This window comes from Nannobrachium achirus (genome assembly GCF_963921795.1).
Source record: "Nannobrachium achirus genome assembly, chromosome: 17".
In the NCBI taxonomy this organism is placed as follows: Eukaryota; Metazoa; Chordata; class Actinopteri; order Myctophiformes; family Myctophidae; genus Nannobrachium; species Nannobrachium achirus.
Genome location: NC_137824.1, coordinates 33,944,917 through 33,971,135, shown reverse-complemented (window position 1 = coordinate 33,971,135; position 26,219 = coordinate 33,944,917). Strand labels below are relative to the sequence as shown.

Genomic DNA, 26,219 nt, shown 5'->3' with positions numbered 1-26,219 from the left:
CAGGTGGTCCCCAGCTAAATGATGGAGAGTTGGTAACCAAACAGTCCCTTATAGATCTTTAACTCTTGAGAGTTTCGGGTCCATTTGGTTTCATTTTACGCTCTCAAGAGTTACATTATTGTTAAACACCTGCACTACTTAATTTACAAGAAGTCTACAGAATTAGAGAATGTAGAAGACATGTTATTTTGTCGGCCTGTTATCCCCTATATGGCACAGCAACGACCGCGGTTTTCCCGGTGAACCTGAGCGCAACGGTGGGGCCGCGGGAGTGTGGGGAATTCTAGAACACAGTAGGTTAACACACCACTGACTAATGCCGATGGAGAGGTTAGCATTATGTATTGAGAGGCACTCTTGCTGATTTCGTAAGAGACTCGTCGCCAATTGCAAGATATTTAAAAGTTATTTGGGGCCGTGATGGTGATAACCCCTTCTTCCCACTACTAGACTAAAATAAGGATTTATATTGTCTGTGTTATTGTTTATAACCACAATTAGTCACGTATGGCAAGATCGCGGTTCCACTAGTTTTACTGGTAGGCTAGTGTAGGCTTAGAAGCCTTTTCAGAAGTTAATTTAATGTTTTCCATTTAATGATTTCCTTTATCCTCATCTAATCTTGTGCTAATGCACGCAACTGTTTTCGCCAGGTTTTAAGGCCTAGTAGGCTTTTCAGAAGTTAATTTAATGTTTTCCATTTAATGATTTCCTTTATCGTCATCTCGCGCTAATGCACGCAACCGTTTTTGCCAGGTTTTAAAGGGACTACACCATGAATTTTCATTTTTCCAATTTTTATGTATTTTCTTGGTGTCCCACCAGCAACTTCTATCCTCACAAAGTCCTATTTCTGACCATTGTGTCGTTCTCAGTTTATGGGCAGATCTATGTTAGCATGTCTCAGAACGGTCCTGATTGTGAAATGTCAGATTTGTGATGTCACAAGGCCTGAGAAGGAGGCAGGAGGAGCTGGGAGAGGGTTGGGGAGGGGTGGGCAGGCCTGAGAAGGAGGCAGGAGGAGCTGGGAGAGGGTTGGGGAGGGGTGGGCAGGCCTGCTGAGCAGGAGGTGGGGAGGAGTGTGGGGCCAAAACTGGCTCAATAGCGCAGTCCTCCCACTCAGGACAAGGTGGTACTGCAGCTGAAAATGCTCTGAAAGCCAGGCAGAAATGACAGGGGCTCTGTATTCAGGAGTGGTAATTTAGCCTCAAACCTTTTCAAGAACGTTTTTGGGACACAAACAGTGTTATATAAATTATTTTTAAATGCATGGTGTAGGACCTTTAAGGTCTTATTTTAGTTGTTTCCCATAAGCTCGCGACCCTCCTTGCCCATCAGCCCCCACCGTTGCGATCAGGTTCACTGGGAAAACCGCGGTCGCGGCACACGCATGGAATTGTGGACAAATCCTATCCAACGACAACAACATATACATATTGTGGAACAAATAATGGACCTTGATATGAAAAGGACTGAAAACCACTGATGTGGACGCTTGAGAAAGCAATCGAATCGAACCCACAATGTCTGCGGTGGTGGGAGCTGGTAGATCTGCTATATTTTGAATCCTAAATCCTGAAAAGTAACTTTCCACCCGATAGAGACGATATACGGTATATATAATTCATTCTGCTTTTTTTCCCCCGCACGACCTGTCTTCTCCCCCTTCCTCGTATACGTAATGCAGTCGCGCGTGACATTGAGTGGTGGTCATTATGGGGGACTGCTGCCAGCCCGGGGTGTCACTCTCTGCAGAGTGACACTAACAGGCTGGGTGAGACCTCTGATCTATGTGACAGACCCAGACCCCAACCCCTGACACCCCGCAGAGGTACTCTACATAATCCTTGCTGTCGGGTGGAAACCCTTTATGTCCAAAAACCGTTCCGTTTTGTAGTTATCATTTCAAAACGGTTTAAACTAGTGAAAATAGACGAGAGTAGAACGGCTATTTTCACTAGTCTTGTTCAGCGGTCTTGTATGATGGAGCAGGGCTTTACCTTACGAAAAAACTCACAAATTTGACACTTGGAGATACAAGGTTTCTGCCCGACAGTGATGATATCAGGAAATCTCCTGTACTGTGTACCTTATGTCCAAAAGCCTGAGGAGAGCAACGAACTGACCTCATGCTTCCTTCTACACACAAGGAGTCCAAGCCGCTTCTTTTCACCTGTCAGTGGGCAGTTTCCCTGGTTGGAAATATAGCGCCTCCGAAGGAACAGTTCCTTTCCCCATCAGGTGCTCCAGCTGGCCAGGGCGAGGCAGTAAAGAAACCAGGATTACTGCATGTTTTTTTGTGAGGGTATACCTACCCTAGGGGACACGGGGAGAACATGCAAACTCCACACAGAACGGCCTGTTTGCCAAACTGATGCCAAACCGAGGCCACTGATGACGCAGAGGAGAGAACACGCCCCCCAGTGCAGCGCCCACAGTGTCCCCAGTGGGAATCGAACCCAGGACCTTATAGCTGAGAGGCGACAGCGCTAGCGCCACCGCAATTAGAAAAAAATTAAGCAATTTTCACTGCCTTTGTGCAACACTCCTGTACGATGAGGTACAGGGCATTAATTGACGTATGAAGTTGAAACGTGGAGATGAAAGGTTTCTGCCTGTCAGCGATGATATTGTGTGTGTGTGTGTGTGTGTGTGTGTGTCTGTGTGTGAGAGAGAGAGAGAGAGAGAGAGAGAGAGAGAGAGAGAGAGAGAGAGAGAGAGAGAGAGAGTGAAGGGGCTTTGATGTGGAGGCTGTAGGTTTTAGTAGCTCTAACAAGCACAGAGAGAGAATAAAGAGTCCGTCTCTCCAACCTGAGACTCTGAGAGAGAGAGAGAGAGAGAGAGAGAGAGAGAGGGGAGAGAGAGAGAGAGAGAGAGAGAGAGAGAGAGGGAGAGAGAGAGAGAGAGAGAAAGAGAGAGAGAGAGAGGGAGAGAGAGAGAGAGGTTCTGCAACAGTGGGAGCGAGGTGACGTATGGATGTCACATCTTTATTGTGTGTGTGATAAATGGTTAGTGTGAAGCCTCTATAATTCTCTCGTCTCGCGGCTCCGGACGCTCCAGGAAGCCTCCGCGTTTGAACCACCACACACTGTTTCACACAAACACACACACACACACGCCGCGATAATCCCTATACTCAGATGTTGTTTTTGTTGTTTGCGTGCGTATCGCTGTGTGTGTGTGTGTGTGTGTGTGTGTGTGTGTGTGTGTGTGTGTGTGTGTGTGTGTGTGTGTGTGTGTGTGTGTGTGTGTGTGTGTGTGTGTGTGTTAGTGTGTGTGTGTGTGTGTGTTAAGATTAGATAGAGGTGATTGCCTGCGGGGTCCCAATGATACATGATTAGATTTCACACTGATGGGGGGAAAGGGGAATACGAGAGATAATGAGAGAGAGAGAAACAGAGAGAGAGAGAGAGAGAGAGACAGACAGACAGACAGACAGACAGACAGACAGACAGACAGACAGACAGACTGTTTGTCTGTGTGCATGTGTGCGCGATGGTTAAGAGTTTGCGCACACGCCCATTGAGCGGTGGTGTTTGCGTTGTTGTCCTCCACACAAAGCGGGAGGACTGACTGCCAATACAGTGTCTTATCGATAACCATTAGGGCCAAGGTAGCGCGGCACTCGCTTAAAAATGATTTATCAATACACTTCGCACGCCAGGAAACAGGGAAACACAGGCCAGCCTGATAGCAGGCAGAGCTCCTCTGACATCACATGCTGCATGATCCACACCACAAACACACGGTACACACACACTCTGCTGTACATACACACACGCAAGCACACACGCGCACACATAGTCAGGGAATTCTAATAAAACCCTGGGAATAAATTCCTTACCAAACAATTTCTTCGCCAATGTGTTCGTAAAGGTCTCTAGTAACATATCTAACAAAGATTGAAATTCAACATCCCTAGCAAAATGTTTGACAGCTAGGGTAATTCTGGGTCTCATTCACTTACTATACACTGTACTATAAGGGAAAAAAATCACTCCCAAAAATATGCTTTAAGTAGAATGCTTGCAATGGATTCAGAATAATTAAAAACACCTAGTTAGACCCCTCACATCCCACTTAAAGCATATTTTTGGGAGTGATTTTTTCCCTTACAGTATAGTGTATAGTATTAAGTGAATGAGACCCAGAATTACCCTAGCTGTCAAACATTTTGCTAGGGATGTTGAATTTCAATCTTTGTTAGATATGTTACTAGACATCTTTACGAACACATTGGTGAAGAAATTGTTTGGTAAGGAATTTATTCCCAGATTTGACAGTTATTCTGCTAGTTTTCCCTGACTAACAGACACAATTGGTTTTATTATACTTGTGAGGATAACATTTTAGTCATTTTTAACCCTAAAGCCTGAGTTATACTTAGTTGTATATATCTATATCTATCTATCTAATATATATCGCATATAACGGAAATAGACAATCTACAAGCTCAAGCCTGTGAACTTATAGATCTGCACATTCTGCGGCATGCAACAAAGTATGAATCACAGTCCTAACTATAACTCCTAACCATAAAACATCGTCCATTTCACGTGTGAGGACCAGGAAATGTGTCCTCAAACTATTCCTCAATTTCTGCGACCTCACAAGCATAGTAATGCCAGACAGTACACGCACGCACGCACAGGGAGAAGCGATCACTCCAATCTGGTTTGGGCGTAGCTTTGTTTAGTCTCTAGCTAAGCCTGGTTTTCAGAGAGAGTGACAGAGGGTGTGGGAGAGGTGCTGGAGGAGGAGGTGGAGGAGGGAGCCAATTAAGGATGGGACAATAAGCGATAATATCGTTTATCGTGATAAAAAACACTCACGATAATTATATTGTGGAGGTTTAATATATCGTGATATCGTCCTCCGTCATGCACTGGGATCAATTCACCTTTTATTTGCCGTGCTGCATATCCGGTACCACTTAAACCCTCTGTAATTGGTAAAAGGTACTTATACATACTTGATACAGTCTTTTTTGGAGCTGTGTGAAACACAGGCTCCCTATACGTGGATGTGTGGGTCTGTGTGTGTGTCTGTGTGTGTGTGTGTGTGTGTGTGTATGTAGCCTGACTTCGGCGCGTAACTAGTGCCGCACCATTTACGCCACTCGCGCAATATATACATCAAAATGTGCGGCTCGGCCGGGAATGGTGTTCTATTACCTTTCGTTGAGATCCGCCTTACCATGCCGACGTAATCGGCAAAAAACGACGCTTAATTGTCCCCATTGACTTATAATGGGACAATGCAAGAAATCACTTTCAAGTATTTTTCTCTCGTAAACCATAGGAGCTACAGTTTCAAACCTCGGAGAGGAGATTCATAATAATTTTAACACAATTAGTGCCTCTTAATCTGAAGGTTGCTTGGTGCCTCGGTGCCACGTGGTTTCCTCCATAGGCCTCCGCTATTATTTTGAAGGGCTGGAAGGGGGTTGTTTTTGTTTTTTTGGATTATCACTTGACGGCAACGATTACGTCATCTAGTCACATGACATTGTGGGACAAGAAGATGAAGATGGCTGCGCCCTGCCTTGTGCCTTGTTTACATTTAGATCTGCTGCAAAATGTCTCAAAATGGCTATTTTGTTTAAATGAAGTTTCTTTATGGGCCTCTCCATTGACTTAACATTGAGGAGCTTCACTTCGCGTGCACGCCCAACGTGCGTTGTAAACAAATCGCCGACATTACCGATGCGAGCGGGACCGGAGCGACATTAAGTAAGTAATAATATCTTTACTGTATATACAGTAAGATTCACAGTCCTCACCGTCAACGGCGCCATGGTATTAACCCTTTCAATGACAGTCCTCACCGTCAACGGCGGCAGAACAGTTAAGAATGAATCGAAAAATAATTACATCACTCGGCCTCATGGTGGCGCTATAACGGCCCACTTTACGTTTTGCCCCGTAACTCTTGAACCGTGGATCGGAAAATTAAAATTCTTTTTTCCCTGGATTCCTTGGGTCAAGACGCATCTCCCCATATAGGCCACGCCCATTTGCGCCAGGATAGATTTTCCGCCATCTTGAATTTTCTCCAAAACACACTTTTTGCTCCTTTTCCTACATATTTTCTTCAAATGTCACAAAAATCGGTACACATGATCTACACACACACACACACACACACACACACACACACACACACACACACACACACACACACACACACACACACACACACACACACACACACACACACACACACACACACACACACACAGCTCCACTTCACACGGGTGTGATTTTTCACTCTCTATCAAATGTCAACCCAGAGTCAAAACCAACAAAGGGTCAAACTCTTTTTTCTGCTATACCACCAAAATGTGGAAAGCCTTACCGAAGGCCATAAAGGAGTGTGAATCACTAGCATCCTTTAAAATTGCCCTGAAAAACCACTTACAGGCAGCAGCCGTTCGCAACTGGTAAAAATGAACCTAGCCCAACCCTACCCTCCCCTGCCCCTTCCTTGTATATACTGTTTGTTTTAGACTTACTGTCTTCTTTTTTGTTTTTCTTTACATATCTACTGCATAGTACTGTGTTCTATTTGTCTGTCATTCAATGTTATATGAGATACTTCAATGGTTTCCAGTGGAAATAAGCTTAGTCTTTTCATGGATCTCCTTTTAGTAGACCTTGTACCAGTGAACTGTACCGTCATGAAACTGTACCTTTTCCTATGCAAACTTCTAATAAAGTCTTCAATCAATCAATCTTTGCCAAAAAATAGCCGATCTACAACCTCACGTTGTGAGTTTGTAGATCGGCTATTTTTTGTATTGCTAATACAGTAGGTGTAAGCACGTATTCCAGTATAATTAGGGCTGGTTTGTGTGCTTGCATGCGTACGCGCGTGTGTGTGTGTGTGTGTACAAAAACATGTACGTGTGGAAATATGCATGCGTGCGAGCATGTACCGGTATGAGTGCGTTTGTTTGTTTATGGCTGTCAGGTGAACCGTTGCCATTCTGTGACCTTCTGGCAGACATTTTGCCAGGGAGCTCTCTCCCCATTCAAAGCATGTCTGAGCATTTAAAAGCCATTTTACCCCACAGAATCCTCCAGCTTTCAGGGCCGTTTTAGCAAAGGCTGCATCACAGGACCGAAATAGAGAGGGCTGAAAACAAAGAGAAACTAGACCAATCAATACAGGCCCCAATGAGGCATGAAGGACCAGCCAAGAGAGGTGTGCAGACTGCACGTGCGCACGCACGCACACACACACACACACACACAAACCGACTGTACTCTCAAATGCACACACACGCAAATATATTGTTGCTGTCACGCAGAAAAACAAATTTCTCCACATTTCAACTTTTTCTTCCCCGTAAATGAACGTACTACTTCGTCGTACAAGAGTGCTTCATAAAAGTAAAGAAAATAGACGATCTACATGCTCACAACGTAACGCATCATGAAGAGTGACGTGTTTCTGTGAGTTCTCAAAAATATTATTGAATGACTAAGTATTAACAAGAGCTTGTGAGTAAATAATATCTATACATTGGATCCGTTGGAACACTTTTTTCCATTTCCTGAAAAGTAACAGTTTTGGACATACAAGGTTTCCACCCGCCAGCGACGATATTCACACATAAGGTTTGTGTGTATACTGTAGGTCTGTATTTTATACTCAAAGGTGAACCACATTTCATTGTCAACCATATAATCACACAGCAGCGTTCTGTCAACTGAACTTGAGGACAAAAGGAACAAAATGCTAAATGCAATTGAGTAGGAAAGGGAATTCCTTCATGGTAGGGGTGTAACGTTACATTTAACCCATTTAGGTCTAGAATTATTGAATGCTTTAACCAGTGAAAAATAGCAGATATACAAGCTCACAGCGCGGCACAAGCTCACAGCGCGGCACCGAGTGCCGCGCTGCGAGCTTGTAGATCTGCTATTTTTGAAAAAGTCGTGAAAATGTGTGCAAATCTTTGAATATATGTATTTTGTGTACCCGTTCTAAATGGGATAATATACGCTACAATACGCATCACGATTCACGATACATGGTTGACGATACGATACATGGACGATATTGGTTCATACATGGTGATATGATGCGTTTCGATTCAATGATTTAAAATCAATATAGTAACTATTTAGCAAAGGAATTAAAACTGTGTGAAACGTGTCAATAGTGCAGTTTTTTTAAGGGAAAATGTATTATTATGGATTTATCGATTGAACATTTATCGATAGACCAAGAGTAGCTAGACCCCTCTTTTTCATTTTCCATCTCAAAATTGCTAAATATAAGGCACAAATACTTAGTTTCCATACAATCGATTATTTGCATTGCAAAACTATGTGCATTGTAAAACGATACGATGCAAAGCCAAACGGTACGATATTTGCTTTTGCATATCGATATAGTAGATCATTGCAATTTATTTTTTACTATATCGTTACTATATCGTTACACCCCTACTTCATGGTTAGCACCAAGGCATACCCTCTAACAGAACACTTAGCTGAACACACTGGACGTGTGTGTATTTGTTTCTCTGCTGCAGTTATGTGAAATGGGTTCACTTAAAGTACTCCACAACAAGCTGGCTGAATAGCAGCTGAACCTAACCATCAATTAGTTGAGTTGTAACGGAGTCCTTTCATAGTACCCATGTTGCTCTTTGCCATTTTATTGTGTCTATCAACTTACAACAGTATGAATGTACGTATTAGGGCTTATATTTTTCTGCACGCATGCACGCACGCACGCATGCACGCACGCACGCACACATCCTTTTTGACATATATGTACAATTACCCTATACATCTGTGCATATTTTGTCAATACAAACATCAATCAATCAATCAATCAAATAACATTATAATCAATAATAATCAATAAAATAGCACTGAAGTGGTTTATGTATGTTTTTTATAATATTATCATGTATATCGGCAAAGTAACTAGTACAGTATTGTGTTTTCAAATATTTGTAGTGGAGTTAAAGTACAACATTTGGATATGGGATGTATAGTGGAGTAGAAGTAAACGTATTGGAAATTGGAAATACTCAAGTAAAGTACAAATACCTCAAAATTGTACTTAATTACAGTACTTAACGTAAAAGTACTTAGTTACTTTACACCACTAGCAGAGGAAGGCCCAAGTACTTAGTTACTTTACACCACTAGCAGAGGAAGGCCCAAGTACTTAGTTACTTTACACCACTAGCAGAGGAAGGCCCAGAGAACAAAAGCAGATGAAACAGATGATCCGCTGAGACGACCCTGATAGGAATTAGCCGAAAGAAGAAGATGAAGAGGAGTATGTTCTATTTTATTATCCTCTCTATCATCTATCATTCTGAATGGCTTCTATTGTCATACATTACATTACAGTAAGCACAATGTGCTGGCAGCACTATAGCAGGAGCTAGATGGTCCATGTGGGAGCGTTCATTTGGGTTCCCAGTTGGATCCCTGGCTCCTGCTGACTTTGTGTTGAAGAGTCCTGTTAGCAGTGGTGTAAGTAACTAAGTACGTTTACTCTGGTACTGTATGGTTTTGAGGTATTTGTACTTTACAAGAGTATTTCCAATTTCCAATACTTTTACTTTTACTTCCACATCTTGGATCCAAATATTGTACTTTTACTCCACTACACTTATTTGCAAACTTTGGTCACTATAGTTACTTTGCAGATATAAGTTATAATATTAAAAAAACATACAAACCACGTTAGCCCTATTTTATACTGTTTGAAAATAGCTGATCTACAAGCTCACAAGCTCGGGATGCGTTGTGAGCTTGTAGATCTGCTATTGTGTACTTTTACTTTTGGTGTTTGAGTACATTTTGATGCCAATACTTTTGTACTTTTACATTTTGAATTCCGGACTTTTACATGTAACTGAGTATTTCAGCATTGCAGTATTGATACTTTTACTCAATTGACTAGATACTACTATTGACTATACTTGTACTGTTCTCCAAAATACTCAATCAATCAATCAAGTAATCAAATCAATCAAGTTAAGTGGCCTTAACAGCTCCAGTGTTGACTCCACCGTCGGTGAGTGAATGGGTGAATGTAATGTACATCTGTAAATGTGAGTGAATGGGTGAATGTAATGTACATCTGTAAATGTGGGTGAATGTAATGTATATGTATATATATATATATATATATATATATATATATATATATATATAAAGGTGAGTGAATGGGTGAATGTTATGTACATCTGTAAAGCGTGTGGATAAAGGCGCTTTAGAAATGCAGACCGTTTATGTACTGTAAGATGGAGGCAGTAACTACGCCTAACCATTTCAGACAGTTATTTTAATGGCTAATTGTAAACAAATCCTCTGGTCGGTGCATTAGGGACTCTATAGAGCTGTGCTTTTCAAAGTGGGGTCTTTGAGGGGGCTTCAGGGGGTCCTCAGCTACATTTAACAACTTTAACCTTACATACTCTACAGTACATCAGCTATTTGAAAATAGACGATCTACAAGCTACAATTTGCGATGCATTGTGAGCTTGTAGATCTGCTAATTTGCAAAGAATCTCGAAAGAGAAACATTTTAACAACGCAGATCCTGTATGGCACAGAATGTTTTCAGATGGGGCGCTGGCAGCCAAATGCATATCAGTTTGGAAGCCTTGACATGAAAACGTTTGAGAACGTTATTCCCGAGTGAAGTCAATCTCTATGTGTTAGTGTGCGTGTGCGTATGTGTGTGTGTGTGTGTGTGTGTGTGTGTGTGTGTGTGTGTGTGTGTGTGTGTGTGTGTGTGTGTGTGTGTGTGTGTGTGTGTGTGCGATCGAGGTATGATTTGGAAGGGAAAACGTGAGGATTTGATTGAGCTGCTTGGCGAGCTGCTCACTTTGTCACAGGCTTCTGGCTGTTGCCATGGCGACCCCTCATAAGTGACACATACACATACAAATGGCAGGCGTCTCCTCATCCTGTACTCCGACACATGACGAGCAGTTCTACAAACAGCCAATGGCAGCTCACACAGCCACTGTCAGTGTTGCCATTAGGGATGGGACGATATGAAAATTTCATATCACGATGACAACATCGCGATAATCAAAATCCATTATCCTGGGGCGAACAGATTTACAAGTTCACAACACGTCGCATTGCGACGCGTTGTGAGCTTATAGATCGGCTATTTTTTGGCAAAGACATTTGATAGAGAGCGAGAAAAAGACTGTATCAAGTATGAAGTGTATATTATAAGTAACCTTTACCAATTAGAGGGTTAAGTGGTACCAGATATGCAGCTAAGCAAATAAAAGGTGAATTGATCCCAGTGCATGACGGAGGACGATATCACGATAAATTAAATCTCCACGATACGATTATCGTGAGTGTTTATCACGATAAACGATAATATCGCTTATCGTCCCATCCCTAGTTGCCATGTCTGCTTATTATAAGCAATTAGTACCAGTAAGACTCCCTAATCGGGAGATAAGCGACCGTTGGTCGCTTATCTCCACAAATAGGCCAAAAGTTTGTTTTACCAATTATTACACTCTATGTGAACATTTACATCAACAAATCCCAAGTACTATGCAGAACGACCCATTTCAAGTTTTTAATGTACAACAATATTTAGAAAATAGGTCTACAAGCTGACAGTCCTCGTCCCTTATATTCCCATAGGTTATATGGAGATCTCAGTGTTTGTCAGTCCTTGTTCATTTATGCCCATATATGGACATCTCTATATCTACTGTAACAGTCCTTGTCCCTTTATGCCCATATATGGAGATCTCTTAACTGTAAGTCCTTGTCCCTTTTATGCCCATATATGGATATTCCTGATGTCATCAGTATATGAACATATATGGGCTTTCTGATATGCCCATATATGGAGATCTCTTAACTGTAAGCCCTTGTCCCTTTTATGCCCATATATGGATATCCCTGATGTCATCCGTATATGCCCATATATGGGCTTTCTAATATGCCCATATATGGAGATCTCTGTATCTCCATATATGGGTATAAAAGGATACTTCAGGTCTGACATCAGGTTTGTTTATATTGGGTTGCTAGGTTTGACATCACAAACTCTATGGGCCATCTGACCTAGAAATCTATATTTGGGCATAGATGACTCATCGTGACCTCATCACACGTCGACCGCACGTGTGACGTGCGGTCGACCGCACGTGTGACCGACGGACGGCCGGTGGAGGTTTTCATACTAAACTGCGACCTTACGGTCGCAATGAAAACATCCACCTCATGTCCGTCAGTGTGTCACGCTAAGACGCACCATTTCGTTACCTATCGACTTCAGTTCCTCCCTCCCATTCCATCCATGAAGGCAGGTCACAAAAAGTTGTAAGTAACGCATTTCGTGTAACACTCACTCACATGGGTCTGTGCCCTGCATTTTATTTATTTATTTTTCGTTTTAGTCAGTCTTATGAATAAAATGTAATTTAGTTTTCGTCATATTTTTGCATGGGAAATAGTTTTAGTCGACTAAATCTACAATTGATTTATTTTGGCGGGCAGGATGGCATCGAAATGCCGGATTTTACACTTGGTTTCATGCTCAAAACCGCAGTTCTACAAGCTCACAACGTGTTTTAGTATATTTTTTATTTGTTGACGAAATAATCAACACATTTAGTCATCATAGCTTAGTTTTGATTTAGTTTTGATTTAGTGAAAAAAGGTAGTCAACGATTTCATCATAGTTTTAGTCGCCGAATGCGGTCGACCAGACACTCTAAAAATAATGGGAAAATGAGCGGTTGTCGGTCGCAATCCTCATCAAAGTTGCAGATACAATCTTTATCTGTCCTCTATCTATCCTTAAGTGCCTCCGCTGATATCATAATGCCCGCCTCTCATATCTGATGGCCGTGCCGCGCCTAATAACAAAGCTTCAACAGCAGGGGAGGGATGGGGGGCTGGGCTTGGGCTGGGGGACATAAACAAATTAACAAAGCAATTCACAGGCCCCTGCAGCACCAGGAGGCGTGGGGGGGAGGTGACAGGGAGTGCGAGGAGGAGGAGACGGGAGGAGGACAGGACGAGAGACGGCGAGGAGAAGCGTCTTCAGTCTCCTCACAGCAGGAGGTGCAACTGTGTCACTGTGTCGCTATCTCTCCCATCGCTCGTCGTCCGCGTGCCGCGCTAATTGGGAAGCTTCATTTGAGAGGGAAAATGTCATTGTCTCATTATCGGCTATGTTAGTTTCCGGGAAATGAGTGAACCACCCAGTATTAAGCCCGCAGGCAGGCACAATCGCTCTGAATGGGGCAAACAGAATCCTGTGAATGGGCGATCTGCCCCGGCTGGATGAAGTGATGTACGTCCTCCACTAAGCTGTTAGCTTAACCACATGAGCTACTTCACCGCACGACGGTGTGGCGCAGGCTCACGTGTTGCGTTGCGACGTGTCACAGCGTGTTGCGTTGCGACGGGTTGTTGTCGCTTTTGAATGCCAAATATATTCCCCAGCTCGTTTTGGGATTGTTTATTCATCACGCTTCTGGTGTGTAAATTATCGTTATAATTTCTCCCAATGTACTGTATGTATGAATGAACCATTGTAAAGCGCTTTGAGTATTTAGAAAAGCGATATAAAATACAATTTGTTAACTCATCCGATGCTGACGACAAGGCTCCTCGTCACACTCTTCGATGTCGCCGCGGCCGAGTGCTTCTCTACCTCGCCCTTCTCTACCGACCGTAATCGCTGGCACTAGATGAGTTTAGTACGTGTTCAAGCCATAGGCTATTTTAGTACCATAGTAGCCATCTGTCGTTGTCTGCTCTCAGGCGCATTCAACGATTTCACACCTTTCAACCGACCTTTCTCTTGACTTCAATCAACTGCCAGTCTGTAGTAATCTGTAGTAGCTAGTCTGTAGTAGCTATAGTCTGTTTTGATAACAGTTATTACACGGCTTGGTTGAATGCTTGATTCAGATTGGTAAATTTCTCCTTGATAATGATGACCGCTCCGGCTCCACACTATAACAGACCGATGTCCAATCAAAGGCTCGGAGCGCCTGATGCACTGCTTGAATGTCATGCCGCGTCAAACATGAAAGCCATGTAAACAAACACACAATGTCTTATACAACTAATCGTTGCTCCCGATAATGTTTTTGAAAACATTTGAAGGTGAGAAATAGATGACACAGTGTGCCGAAAATGGATTCTATTTGAACAACACTTTCTTGTGTTCCGAGGCACTGTGTTGCGCTGGGCGGGCGGCCAAGTGCAACACTTATGCAATACTTTGTCACTGTCGGGCCAAAACCTCGTATCTCCAAGGGAAGTAAAGCCCTGTTTCATCAGACAAGGCCGTCGCACAAAAGTAATGAAAACAGCTGATCTACAAGCACACAACGCCTCGCACCGCGAGGCGTTGTAGATCGGCTGTTTTCACTAGTTTATATCATTTTAAAAATGATAAATAAAAAACAAACGGTTTTGGACATAGAAGGTTTTCTCCCGACAACGACGACTTGCATTGCCGTGAGCAAGTTTTGTTGTTGCTTTTGGGCTTTACTGCTCTTTTCCTGCAAATGCGTTTTTTTCCACAGATTTCTTTCTTTGCTTTTCTAATTTTTATGGAGAATGGAGCGTATTTTTGCAGAAACCTGCAAATGGCAAGAAACCACTCCATTCCCATTGAAAGGATGAATCCACCTTCATAGGTAGATTTAAACTTTGAAGTCAGAGAAGGTCATAAAAACAGCAAGAATAGCTGATCTACAAGCTCAATGTTCTGTCAATCCACTGGAAATCGACTGTCTTGCCAATGGCAGGACGTGTGACGTTTGAAATGGCACATCTGTATTTCACCATCAATATGTAATATAAATGGACTTTTGTTAGGTGTGTGCTCTCAACAAAACACAAAAAGCTCAGCCTTGTTTCACATTATCACATGTAACCAGTAGGGATGGGACAATACGTGATATTATCGTTTATCGTGATAAAAAACACTCACGTTAATCGTATGGTGGAGATTTAAATTATCGTGATATCGTCCTCCGTCATGCACTGGGATCAATTCACTTTTTATTTGCTGAGCTGCATATCCAGTACCATTTAAACCCTCTATAATTGGTAAAAGGTACATATAATATACGTACTTGATACAGTCTTTTTTTTGCTCTCTAACAAATCTCTTTGCCAAAACTCACATGCTCACACGCGTCGCCGCGTTGTGAGCTTGTAGATCGGTAATATTTTGGCAAATATTCCGCACCAGGATAATGTTTTTTTGATTACCGCGATAATATCATAAATCGCGATTTCTTTTGTCACAATAATCGTGATATGACATTTTCATATCGTCCCATCCCTAGTAACCAGATGTGCAACTGCAAGGTAAAAAATACAATTAAAAAATTGCCTTTCTTTGACCTCTACAGAATGAGACAACGGGGAACAAGGAATCCTGACAAATTATACTCTGGGATAATATAATTGTTTGACGGTGTTTGTGGTCGGGACTCGGGAAGGACAACTAATGGTTGTTCTTAGTGGTAAGAGAGAGTGCATGAAGGTCAAAACTCCAGTCTTCTGGGAGGAGGTCAGAAAGGAGCTACAGCAGATTCTACTAGTTAACATTGAGCTAGATCCCAAACTCTTCTTATTAGGCTTCTTATTAGCCTTTATAAGATGAAAAGCTGTGAGATAAAATGTATGGACCTCAGGTTCCTACAAGCCCAAAAGGGTTATCGCCCTTTCATGGGAAAAAAGCAGAAAAACCTAGCATCGCTCAGTGGTTTAAGGAACTATCTATGTGCCTTCCCTTAGAAAGATTCAACATACACTCTCAAAAACAAACAAGAGCTGTTTGAGAAAATATGGGGGAAATGTATTCAGTATATCAAGGGCAATGACCTTTCTCACTTAATGGAGGAATCAGGAGTAGGGTGCAGGCACTTATTCGGCCTCGTGGCATAGGACTCTGTGGGTGTTAATGGTATATGTGCTCTTATTTTAGTAATGATTTAATACTAACCAATACTTTGAAGTTGATGTTTGTTTGTTTTTTGTATGTGGTGTCATTTGAGTTATTTTACTGCAGTTTGTATTTTTATTGTCATGTATTTGTTATGTGTGTCTCTATAAAAAAAAGAAAAAGAAAATAAACATATTTCTTTATTAGCTAGGCAGTAGACATTTTTGCGTGTGCACAGGAGGACAAGCATCGTGGGTAGGACATGAAAGTTATGGATTGGAGCTTTATGTAATCTCCAGCCACACTCTGAGCCCAGAACTCATTGCGTGTGAATAGGTGGAACACTGAAGTGAAGGTGAGAGAAAACCACCTTTTGTGTGCGGAGAGAGGCAGGAATTTCAGTGTCTGACTGATGTGACAATGCAGGGGAGAGACCTGTGTCGCAGTTTCATTATGATTCTCCTGACATAACTCTACAGATACAGTGTACTCAGACCCGTTGAAGAGACAGTTACGTCACTATGGCATAGGGTTCCCAAACGTCTTTGTCTCAGGGCACCCCATAAATATTTTTTTTATATCCGAGGCACCCCTACATTATCATTTTCACTCCCAGCACCTTATATTTATAGCATATCGTCGTTGTCGGGTGGAAACCTTGTATGTACAAAACCATACGTTTTGTATCATCTATAAAATGTACTAAACTAGTGAAAACAGCGGATCTACAAGCATCGCGAGGCGTTGTGTGCTTGTAGATCGGCTGTTTTCACTAGTTTTGTGCGACAGTCTTGTATGATGAAGCAGGGCTTTGCTTTACCAAAAGATGTACACATTTGGAACTTGGAGATACGAGGCTTCTGCCCGACAGTGACGATATCTTAGTGATTATGTTGCAAGGAAAACGTTGAGATATTAGCCATTTTGGTTAGAACTGACTGAAAATAACTGTGTACTTCAGGTTTAAAATGATACTAAATATTTTTTCAAGTGTCCAAATAAATTCCAAATATTATCGAATTATCTCGCAGCACTGCCGTCGTGGCACCCCAGGGCGCCCGGTCACCCACTTTGAAAACCCCTGCTCTACAGATACAATGTACTCAGACCCGTTGAAGAGACAGTTATGTCACTATGTCATAGGCTCCCATTGTGAGAATGGAAAGCGGAAATGCTGTCTATCTCAATGAGGAAGTTCCAATGTTTGGAACCATAGTCCATAGCAGCCCGCTTTGCGACGAGTTCTAAGCGTGACGGAACTCTCTTTCTCTCTTCTGTAGCACTGAGTATACTGTATAGTGAAAAGAGGGGGAAAAGGTCTGTGTACTGAATTTCACTCACCCAAACATGATCTGTCGCTTTTCTATATTCTCCTATTTCCTATGCACAAATACACTTTTAGACAGGGTTCAGAAGAGAAGGGGCGCTTGCATTTTCTTTACCACTTAAAGGTATGGTAAGTGATTTCATTAATTCAAATAATAAAATGGGTCTATGTTTGGTCCATATTTGGACTTCAGCCTTATCCCCTGTGAGGAGAAAAAAGCAGTTTCAGTTTTGGTGGAGGAGACAGGTTTTCCTCCAATCAGGATAGATTGGGGCCAGTCAGACTTAAATATTACTATTGATGAATCTTTGTGGTCAGATCTGTGTAGTGATAGCCTCTCTGCTACAATTAATTCCAGGTACAGATTGACCCACTATAATTTTCTCCACCAACTTTATTATACACCTCAAAAGTTGCATAGATACAAATCTGAGATATCAGACATGTGTTTTAGATGTGGCACAGAAGAGGGCTCCTTTTTACATTGTACATGGCAATGTGTTAAGGTTAAAACATTCTGGTATGATCTCTGTGATACACTGGCTAAAATTATAGATGCCCCCTTCCCATTAGACCCTGAACTTTGCCTATTGGGCAATTTCACCACCATCAGTGCAAATATAAGAAAACACAAAATAAAGTTTATCGAGGTGGCACTCGGAGTTGCTAGGAAATGTATTTCAATAACTTGGAAGTCTGACTCTCCCGTCCCCATTGCAAAATGGTTCGCAGAAATGAATAGCTGTGTTCCGCTAGAAAAAATTACTTATATTCTGAGAAGTCAAACAGGATTTGAGACTTTCTTGAAAATCTGGCAACCCTATTTGACCCATATGGAAACGTTGTCATTACCTGTGTCAGAGATGTTGTAAGTTATTTATACCTGCCTCAGTCTGGTCGGTTGCCTCCTGAAGCTATCTAATGTTTATACAGTATAATTGTCTCTTCTTGTTTTATTTTATTTTCTATTATTTCTTTTATGTACTATTATTTGTACTATGTTTATGTTTTGTTTGTATGTGGGTTTGTATGTGGGGTGTGGGGAGGGGGAATGGGAGAATTGTGTGTTGTGCATTGTGTACTTTTGAGAAAATTGAAAATAAAAACAAAATATTCAAAAAAAAAAAGGATAGATTGGGGCCTTCCTCCAATCATGGTCGAGTGCGGGCGGGCCTTATGCGCACCAAGGCCCGCCCCACTTGATCATGATTGGAGGAAGGCCCTCGCCTGTCACCTGCATGAAAACTGAAATCACTTACCCTGCCTTTAAGCCCTATAATAAGTAATTAAGTAAAGAAAAGAAAGCTAAATAGAAATAAATGCCTTAAGATGAGATGCATTGTGAGCTTGCAGGCCAAAATAGAGACCCCAGTGCTGTGGTTATCATCACGAATATTCAGTGTGACCAGAAGCAGGTATAAAAACATATAATACCAGTCAGTCTTTATCTATTTTTGCTCATCGGCATCACACGTGCCGCCGAAGCGACTGCCAGCAGACTCTTATATCACATACAGCACAGAATGTACATAATACAAAGCAACTGGCCTGTGGTAAGGTGTAGACGTGTTGACAAAGTAGCAAGCTACAGTAGTTAATGTGTTGCTTGGTAACAGTGCAGTCCCAGTCAGTTGCAGAACTGTGAGTGTTGATGACAGAGCCATAAAAATGATTAAATAAACAAAGAAATCGTTATCCGTTGTCGGTTATTACTGTTAACCAATAAAAGGCATGACTGTTATATAAAAGGAATATCATATGTATTTAGTTTTACTATATCTTTTTTTTTATATAATTACATCACAGATAATGTAATAATTTACAACTTAATATATTATTAAAATAAAGTTGTATTACATTACTGGGTAGTCTATTACACAAAGCACTTGACAAGGTTGGCCAATTTACAAAGAGATATTTCTTTCTTTTTTTCTGGTGCCCCTTGCTCATGAACAGAAGAAAGTCCTACAGCGCGGTTACATTTCAAACACAAGACTGTAAATTCAAGCCATTCGTCTTTTCTTAAAAGCTACGCTTCATTCTCTTGCTGTCGGTGGGGCTTTTAATTAATTGATGAGGATCACGGGATCATTAAAGTTGACGAGGGAACCTAATCAGCACCCCTGGGTTCTCAACCTCCCCTCCCCAGACAAAGACATTAAGCCCGTCACCCCCTTTTAGAGCCGTATTTGAACATCTTTTGATACAGTAGGCCGGGGCAGAGCGCTAAACGTATGCATACAGTGCGTTCCCGTGCGTCTCGGGGCGGTGTTGCCATAGGGAACATCAATGCGGGGATCAATCATCAAGGCGAGGCAGGAGCGGAGCGCGACACCAATTAAAAGGTGAAGTCGTCTCCCAGTCGCTGCTCGCGCTTCCTCACTAACGCACTAATTACCCGGGCCGGAACATTAATGGAATAGCATGGTTCAGCTTGGGGATTAATCTACATGGGTTTCAACCCCCCCCCCCCCCCCTCCCTCTCTCCCCTGTGTGTGTGTGTGTGTGTGTGTGTGTGTGTGTGTGTGTGTGTGTGTGTGTGTGTGTGTGTGTGTGTGTGTGTGTGTGTGTGTGTGTGTGTGTGTGTGCGCCTATTCATATGCATGTGTATCTGTGCAGACATAATTATGCGTGTGTGTGTGTGTGTGTGTGTGTGTGTGTGTGTGTGTGTGTGTGTGTGTGCGTGCGTGTGTGTTTGCACATGCGTATATATGTGGGTGCACGTGTGTGTGCTTTAAGTACACGTTTGTGTGCGCGAGTGCGTGTGAGTGCATGTGCATGTGTGATTATGTGAACCCCCGCCTGCTCCAACGCGACCTTGAGTATCACTGCAGGTGGGGAATGAAGAGGGGGAGGGGGATGGGGGAGGAGGAGGGGGGATGGGTGGGGGCTGGGGGAGGTGGGGGCAGTGAACAGAGCAGAGGCTGGTAGAGATCGCAGTGCGATCGATGAGTGATTTTTTTCTGTTTTGGCACTTGACTTTGACAACCCCCGCGATGATCTTCGATACGACGACGCGACCCTGGGAACTTTTTCCCTCCAAAAGTTTTACGCGGGCAAACGATCAATTAGGAGCGAAGATTACCCGCAAACTCCTTCAAACACGAAACTCCTTAACCGAACTGCCCTTTCTGTTTGCAACGCGTCGTTACATTCCCGAACTCGCAGAGTTTCTCATTATTCCTTTGTTCCCTGTTAGTAAAGTTATTGTTTTTGTTTGTTTTGTTTTTTTCCCAAGGTTCTATATCGATCTGCGACCAGGCTTTAACGAAGACTCTGCAGACAAGAGCGGTCAGACTCTGGGGCTGTTGGTTTCTAAACAGATACACCTGAATTATGTATCACCAGGGGCGTCACAAGGGGGGGAAAAGTGGGACTGAGTTACTAGGGCCCAAGGTGGAGGGGCCTTAATTATTTTATACTTTAGCTATTGAAAAATAGCGCGATATACAATCTCACAGTGTGAGCTTGTAGATCTGCTATTTTGAAAAAGTCGTGAAAATGTGTGCAAATCTTTGAATATATGTATTTTTTAAGCAAACATTTGTAACTCAAGTGTTGCTTGTGGGGGGTCCCTGGAACTAAATATTTTGAGATGGGAGTCCGTGGCCAAATACATATCATTTTGGGGGTCCTCCACATGAAAGAGTTTGAGCAACACTGACATAGAAACATAGGTTTTTCAAAAAACCTTAGAAGGATTTGAAATATTCAAAGACTTGCACGAATGATCAAGATTTTTCAAAAATAGAAGATCTACAAGCTCGCAGCGCGGGCTGGGGATCTGCTATTTTTCAATAGTTAAAGCACGAAATAACGCGTAATAATGCGTTCCCAGTCGAAATAGGTTGAACCCCCTACCCCCATGAAGAACATTCATGGGGGGCCCGCAGTGAATCCTTGTACCCCGGGCCCAGAATTGGGCGCGACACCCCTGTGTATCACTTTAAATCAAAGCCGGGACTCACCGATGACGTATGTGAGGAGCAGGGCCAGGGTGAGCGTGAGCAGCGAGGCGGACAGCGCCGTGCACTTCCAGTTGCAGCAGCGGTGGGGCTTGTTGAAGGTGAACAGCGGCCGCGTCACGCTGCCGCGGGGGAGCGGCCGCGGGGGAGGGGAGTACACCGTCCCGGAGGTCAGCGGGTAGCCCTGCCCCGCACCCGACAGCAGGGCCGACGAGCCGGAGCCCTGCTTGAACAGGAAGTGCCTGCGGAAAAAAGCAAAACGGACAGAGAGAGACATTTAAAGAGTGCTAGTGACGGACGGCGATAGCTGACTTTGGTCACTTGAATAGTTAGCTACAGATGTGCCGCTTCAAGTCTTCGGTATTTACAGCTCTTTTCCTGAAAATGTCCTGTAAATGCATTTTCTCTACAGGCTTCTTTCCCCGTTTTGCCTTTCTAATTTGTATGGAGCGTATTTTTGCAGAAACTCCCAAATGGCAAGAAACCACTCCATTCCCATTGAAAAGCAGAATCCACCTTCAGAGGTAAATTTAAACTTCGAAGTTGCAGAAGATCATAAAAATAGCCAAAATATCTGATCTACAAGCTCAATGTTCAGTAAATCCCCTGAAAATCTACTGTCTTGCCAATGGCAGGACGTGTGAAGTTTTGAAATGGCACATCTATAGCCATTGGCATTTGTTTATTGGGAATATGTCCTTGAGATGAACCATCTCGTTTTCAAGGTGGTCCGCAAATTACAGAATACATAAACATATCCATAGCAAACAGAACAAAACGAAAAGTAACAAGACAAAACACTACAACACAAAATAAGAGAAAATTAAGAATAAACAGGACAGATCAAAACAACATCAACCAGGGAGGAACACAAAATTAACAAACAACAAAACACAGAGCACATCTATGAATCATTGCATCAAAGATATGTTATACTGTTAGTGAAAGCATGAACAAGTCATCTCAAGGAGAGGACCGTTTTGAACAATTGAAAAGATGTTATTGACCAAATATGAGCAGGTAGATTGTTCCAGTCGGAAGCGCTTTAAACCTAAAGGTTTTTTTGCCAAATGAGTTAAAAACATTGGTTGGAACTTTAAAATAAATCTGTGAACAATGACTCAGATGATGATTAGAAGTGAAAGGGTCCATATACTGTTTGAGATATTGTGGATAATTAAAACGAATACATTTGAAAATGAACTGTAATCAGTGCTGGTGCCTGTGTCGTCTTACTGTGGGAGATGGCAAGTTAAGGTTTTCCTAAATAAGTCAAATATGGACAGCTAGTTAGTTACTTATTTAGTGCACGTTTTGATTTAAAGAATATTTATTTAATTAAGATTATCGACAGTGCAGGCAGTACAGTCAAACAGGATGACACAAATAAGCATTGTGGTCTATTAATAACTCACCAGCTGAACTAAGAAAAACTGACTGACAACTGTACCTAGAAAAGTTTTGTGACCACCATGTTTTGTGACATGTCCATGTTCTATACAGTATGCTCAAATCTACAGTACATGCACTTTAATGTATAAATGCTTAGTGTCCACTGACTAAGCAACTTACATGTTTAAGCTCCCATCAAGCTGTGTAATCAAAAGCGGAGTGCTGTCAAAGTGCAATAAATGGCACATCTGAAAAGGCTATTCACTATAATCTATTTTACTGTACTTGTTTTGCACTACTGCCGTTTTCAGTTTTTATATTATGAATGAGCCATTGGTTTGCGTCCATGTGGATGTGCTATGCTGTGTTTATACCATATGCCTATGGTGAATGGTGAAAATAGACAACGTATGATTGACTTGTAGATCTGCTATTTTCACAACTTTAAATTATTTATATTGTTTGATCTTTCTTGAGGAAAGATTTTGTCTCTGATGACATGCCCACATGTGGTGAGATTTTACAACCAGCAACTGTAACGGGAGTCTATGTTGCTGTGACTCATCATGTATATTGATTACCCTGACCAAAGCAATACGGCACGTATTTTAATCACCCGTCTGCCCCGTTTTTTTCTGCTTTAATTTTAATGGGACTCAGTGGGAATTATCAGTAGGCTACTGTTACACACTTCAATGAAATGATGAGTCCATATATGTGTGGTTCATGCTCAGTTTACTGAACAAACTGCAAAGACAGTTTATAAACATGAATGAAACACATGTTGGTTCAGTCCAGTATGCACTGACAATATGAGGGCTTCCTCTCTGACTGACACTACTGTACATAAACATGAAATAATCATAAATCAAAAATCGTTTAACCAAATAAAATAAGCACATTGCATCAACAATAGTACTGTGCTTCCAATATAGTGTAACTATGATGGTGGGTTAGTGGGGGTACATTTTTGCGAACGCCCATCATTTCGACCGGAGGGTTAGCGACTCACTCCACGGAGGTTAAGGTTAGGGTGAGGGTTAGAGTCGGTTGTCGAAAAGATGACATGTAGTAACAGCAACACGCTCCAGGTTAGTGGAATTATTCCATTCATACAACAGAGTTCCCTACAGTAGCAACCTGGAGCCTGTGCAGTCACTCCTCCATTAGATGTTAGCTTTAGCTGCCAAGCTATGCTAAGTCACCTAGCCAAACACCAGAGCAGGACATGACAACACAAACACTGTGGAAATAAACAAACTGACAACACTTCCATCCTCAACATGCTCCCTGACCATATATGCTACTCTACTGTATGTTTAGCCCACATATCTCACCTGCAAATACAGTTTACAAACACATAAACATGGATGAAACACATGTTCTGTCCAGTCTGCACTCTCTAGTATGTAAGGCTTCTTCACTGACAGAAACCTGTTGCACTCACTGAAGTGTGTTTGCCCCCTAGTGGTGCAAAGGAACTCTGTATGTGACGTCTTGGCAGGGATGAAACACAGTGACTATTTTAGTTTTAAATGACACAAATAGATTAGATAAAACAATGGCAAGATAAAATAAACTTATGCATGACCTTTTTATCTGTATCTTTTTAACAATTTTTAACTCTATGAAATGAATTAGAATAATAATGAAATAAACAACCAAAAAATAGGGGAGTGGCTTTGCTTATCCTGTGTTGATCCATTTTTAGGTCAAAAAGATCAAATGTCAAGGTCACAGTCAAGATCAATAAAACATTACATAAATGGGTCATGAAATCAGGAAAGGGCTAAATGTAGAGCAAGATATTCTAGGGCAGGCAGGATTTGCATACCCAGGTGCAAATTGTTACATTTTTCGTACATTTGTGTTGTCTCAAATTCAGAGTGGTTATTGTCAACTTGCAATAGGTGTAAGGCCTTTACACATCAGGGGGGTGACTTGAGTCTCAAAGAAAGCTTGTTAGTTTATTTATGTTGGTCATGACTTCTTTTTAAAACAAAACAGAAGACAGTGCATTTTAGTCAACAAGATGACTATTTGGCCGAAAAGGTATAGCCTACATGGGCTGAACCTGAAGCGTAAGCTGGTGAATTAGAGTGGCTCATGCAGGTTATGAAGGGCTGTGTGATTTATATATAGTTAAAAACACAACAAAAAAAATAATACTGTGCATAGTTACTCAAGATACGTACTGTATAACCAAAAGTAAGAAACAATTTGCAGGCTCCAAGCCAGGCTAGTCAACTAAACAGTTTTCTCACAAACAAAACAGCTTTCTCACAGATATGATATGAAGCACTAAACAACTGCAACCCTAGCCCCATGACAACATAGATACTCTCACCTTTGTGCATCGACACACTACCATAAACACATATTATGTAGGTGATGAACAGGGAAGGTCTCCTCATCTCAGTAGCAACTCTGCCTTGGCTGTAATCAGCATCAGCTGCTATACCACTAATGAGGAATTTAGAGCTCCTGTGATTACATTTATTCAGGGGACTATTCAAAAAAAGCTGATCTACAAGCTCAGTGTGTCATGATCTCGGCATCATGACTGTGAGCTTGCAGATCAGCTACTTTTGAAGCCTGATGATGCATGGTGTACATCTGCTATATGTTCAAAACAAGTTGACCAAATCGTCTCTTCTGTGTCTGGATCTGTGGCCAAAATCTTTACATATCAAATGTTAGAGAACCACTGGCTTTACACAAACTCGCCTAAGGACAAACTTAGGTGTTGCAGCATTACAGATTATCAAGGCAGAGACCTCCATCACATGGCGTATAGCAGAGGTCTTCATCAGGGGGTCCGGGACCCCTAGGGTGTCCTCAGAGTTACTACAGGGGGTCCTCCAAATCTTTGAGTGATAGAAACTTTTTTTCTCTCCTTTTGTATATTAACCACTTGAACCCTAGTGTCCATATTCAGCGAACTTTAGCCAAAAATAGCAGATCTAGAAGCTCACAACGCCTCGCGCTGCGAGGCGTTGTGAGCTTGTAGATCTGCTATTTTCGACAGAGTTTTGGTGTAGAGGGGGGAAAAGAGCACACTAAGTACAGAGTGAAAGGTCAAGTTTATTAAGTATTGACAGTTCAAGTGGTTAAATATCTGAAAACACAAATTGACATGAATCCAAAATACACTGATGATTGTGCTGTCAAACGATGGAATCTATGAACTCCTGGCATATATAGCATGCATCTCCTCTACAGACGCAAAGTGCTGCATGATGTGGAGGGGGAAAAAAACTCCAAGTTCGGCACCTTATCTGTCGTTAACGCTTTGACAATTAACCTGGAACAGTGTGGTCCTCACCTTCACTAAAAGGATCCCCAATGTCTTACTCTGTAAGCCTGTTTATGTAAATGTATGCCCGGCGTTCTCACTCTGCCGCACGTCTGACGCAAACTCCTTTTAAACGCCTCCGTGGCGGCGGAGTTTAGGACTCCCCCACCCCCACCATTCAACACTCTTTGTTTTAAATGATGCGACTTGTCAGACAAGCTGCCTGAGGATCCAGTGCATCACACACAGGACAGGCCCGTGGTACACCTTCCCATTACAGGACCGTCCTCCCCAA

The 26,219-nt window shown here is 42.2% G+C and overlaps 1 protein-coding gene across 1 annotated transcript in view; it reads right to left on the bottom strand.

Annotated features, from left to right (window-relative positions):
• The window catches only part of tenm1 (teneurin transmembrane protein 1), a gene marked incomplete at both ends in the record, with an annotated part of 491,087 nt that overhangs the window by 278,226 nt on the left and 186,642 nt on the right, over positions 1-26,219 (bottom strand). The window contains one exon of the mRNA XM_080745426.1: positions 21,241-21,479. Within this exon, the coding sequence (XP_080601552.1) occupies positions 21,241-21,479 (239 nt within the window). The remainder of the gene's footprint in view (positions 1-21,240; positions 21,480-26,219) is intronic.